The following is a 2,194-nucleotide window of genomic DNA, read 5'->3' as shown; positions in this document are numbered from 1 at the left end:
TTAGGGTATATACCTAGTAATGGGATGGCTGGGTCAAATGGTATTTGTATTTCCAACTTTTGAAGGAGAATTAAGTTATTTTTTATGTACCTTATTCCTCATGGCCTTCTGGGGCCTGAGTCTAAGTAAAACAACACCATCATGATAAATGTGTGGAAGACTTAGTCACATAAGAACAGACCTGTGGACAGCAATTTTATCATGTGTGTCTTTAAGGATTTCAGTTCTTATTTAAATGACTGTTATGAATTTGGAGGAAAAAGAAAAGAGACTGAAAAATCGCCTATAGGAGATTCTGTGTCATGTGAAGTGAACTTTTTGGAGACTTGAAACAGCATTTCTATGAGTATTTAATCCATGTTCTGGAATATTGGCATTCTTCCCTAAATAAACATTTCAGTACCATTGCAGTGGTGCTGGGGAACTGAACAGTGGGCTGTAGTATTCCATCTTGAAATAGAAAACCAGAAGTAATGAAAATAATGCTTGAATCTTACTAGGATACTGGTGATAATTTTAATTATTAGCTAATTTTTCAAATAAAGAACAATTTAGAAATAAACATTTTAGCTTAGCTTGGATCTAATATAGAAGAATGCATTTATTCTGTCAGGATATCAAATATTTTGAAAAAGCCATCTAGGTGTAAGTTTGAAGGGTGAAGGAGAAGGGAGGGTGGGAAAAACTCTAATTAGAGAGTCTGTCTGCAAGGGTGACACTCTCAGTTATTAGGGTCATTCTTGTTTTACCTCTCTTCACCCAATCGTTGGTAAATTGAGAGAAGCTTTTTTCCTGTGCTCCCGTTGGTAGCTACGAAACCCCTGAAATCATACATGAAAAGTTTTGCATGTAGGTGCATTGTTGGGAAGGGGAAGTCTGTGGTTTTCAGTAGATAATAGAGATCTCAGATCCCCAATGTCCGTAGGAGTTAAGATCCACGCTTCCGGGCTGTTTTATCCGGTCATGCCAAATGGTTCGGATTAAAGCTGTCACATCCATGGAGGCCCTCTTACACGCTTCTTGTCAGCAGACTTCTGTGGATGAGCAAGATTTAGCACTGGTAGATAATGATGCTGTGGTAAACCTATTTTTTATTTTTTTAAAGAGATAAGTTTGTTTTGTATTTATGAAATTTCTCTTCATTACTTTTCTCTTCCAAAGTCTTGTCTCACTTATATGTATTATTTTTCCTTTATCTTTTCTTATCTCTTTTATGACTTGTTATCTTTAGCTTATTTGACTTTTTCTCCTGCACATATTTATAATGGCTCTTTCTCCAGTTGCGTATCCTAATTAATAGGGTCCGGCTCTTGTGGCACCCAGTATGGCATTCTATAGACAGTGAGTGATTAATAAGTGTCATTAACTGACTGATTCATTGCAGACATAGTGATGTATGGAAAACTTCCTGTGGAGACTTGCTTACTAATTTTTAATTACTTCTGCCTCTTATTGCTAACCGGTGGGATGATTTGAAGGCTGTAACTGTTACTTTGTGACTCTTGGGTAGTTCCTATGTAAATATAATTTTATTATACTTGAACTGAAAAATGTTCTTTGATCGCTTTAAAAGTAGAATGAAAGCAGTAATTCATCGATTAGATCCTTTCTGTTTTTGCATTTTGTAGTGGAATCTAAGTCTATTGTTTATTTTACAGTGAAGGAAATAAACCTGCAGGAGATCAAAGAGGATTTGGAATTGGATCCGGAAGAGAACAGTGCCCTCTTCATGGGCATCCTCATCAAGGGGCTCGCCAAACTGAAGAAGATCCCAGAGACAGTGAAAGCAATCAAGGAGCGCTTGGAGCAAGAGCTGAAGCAGATTGTGAAGAGGTCTACGACCCAGGTGGCCGACAGTGGCTACCAGAGAGGAGAGAACCTCACTGGGGAGAACCAGCCAAGGTAGTTGGGGTGCACTTTGTGTTACTGATAACTCTATTATATATTTTCTTGGTTGGGGAAGTAAGTAAATGTGGTCTCTGTTCATGTTATTTTGTCGAACTGTTGCCGTCGAGTCTATTTCAGGTCATGTGGTGGTGTTGTTATGTGCCATCGAGTCAGACCTGACTCACAGCGACCCCTCCTTGGGTTTCCAAGGTGGTATCACTACGGAAATAGATTGCCCAACCTTCCTTCCGAGGAGTGGCTGGTGGGTTTGAACCACCAGCCTTCTGGTTAGCAGTCAAGTGCCTTA

General features: G+C 39.0%; 1 protein-coding gene across 1 annotated transcript in view; it reads left to right on the top strand.

Moving 5' to 3' along the window:
• Positions 1-2,194, top strand: part of EXOC4 (exocyst complex component 4) — a 1,013,282-nt gene that overhangs the window by 149,341 nt on the left and 861,747 nt on the right. Inside the window, exon 5 of the mRNA XM_007952929.1 lies at positions 1,659-1,902. Coding sequence (XP_007951120.1) covers positions 1,659-1,902 — 244 coding nt within the window. The remainder of the gene's footprint in view (positions 1-1,658; positions 1,903-2,194) is intronic.

This window comes from Orycteropus afer, unplaced genomic scaffold (genome assembly GCF_000298275.1).
Source record: "Orycteropus afer afer isolate SDZICR_OR568_19922 unplaced genomic scaffold, OryAfe1.0 scaffold00365, whole genome shotgun sequence".
In the NCBI taxonomy this organism is placed as follows: domain Eukaryota; kingdom Metazoa; phylum Chordata; class Mammalia; order Tubulidentata; family Orycteropodidae; genus Orycteropus; species Orycteropus afer.
The sequence above is the reverse complement of the archived record's forward strand: the minus strand, read 5'-3'. Positions and strand labels throughout refer to the sequence as shown.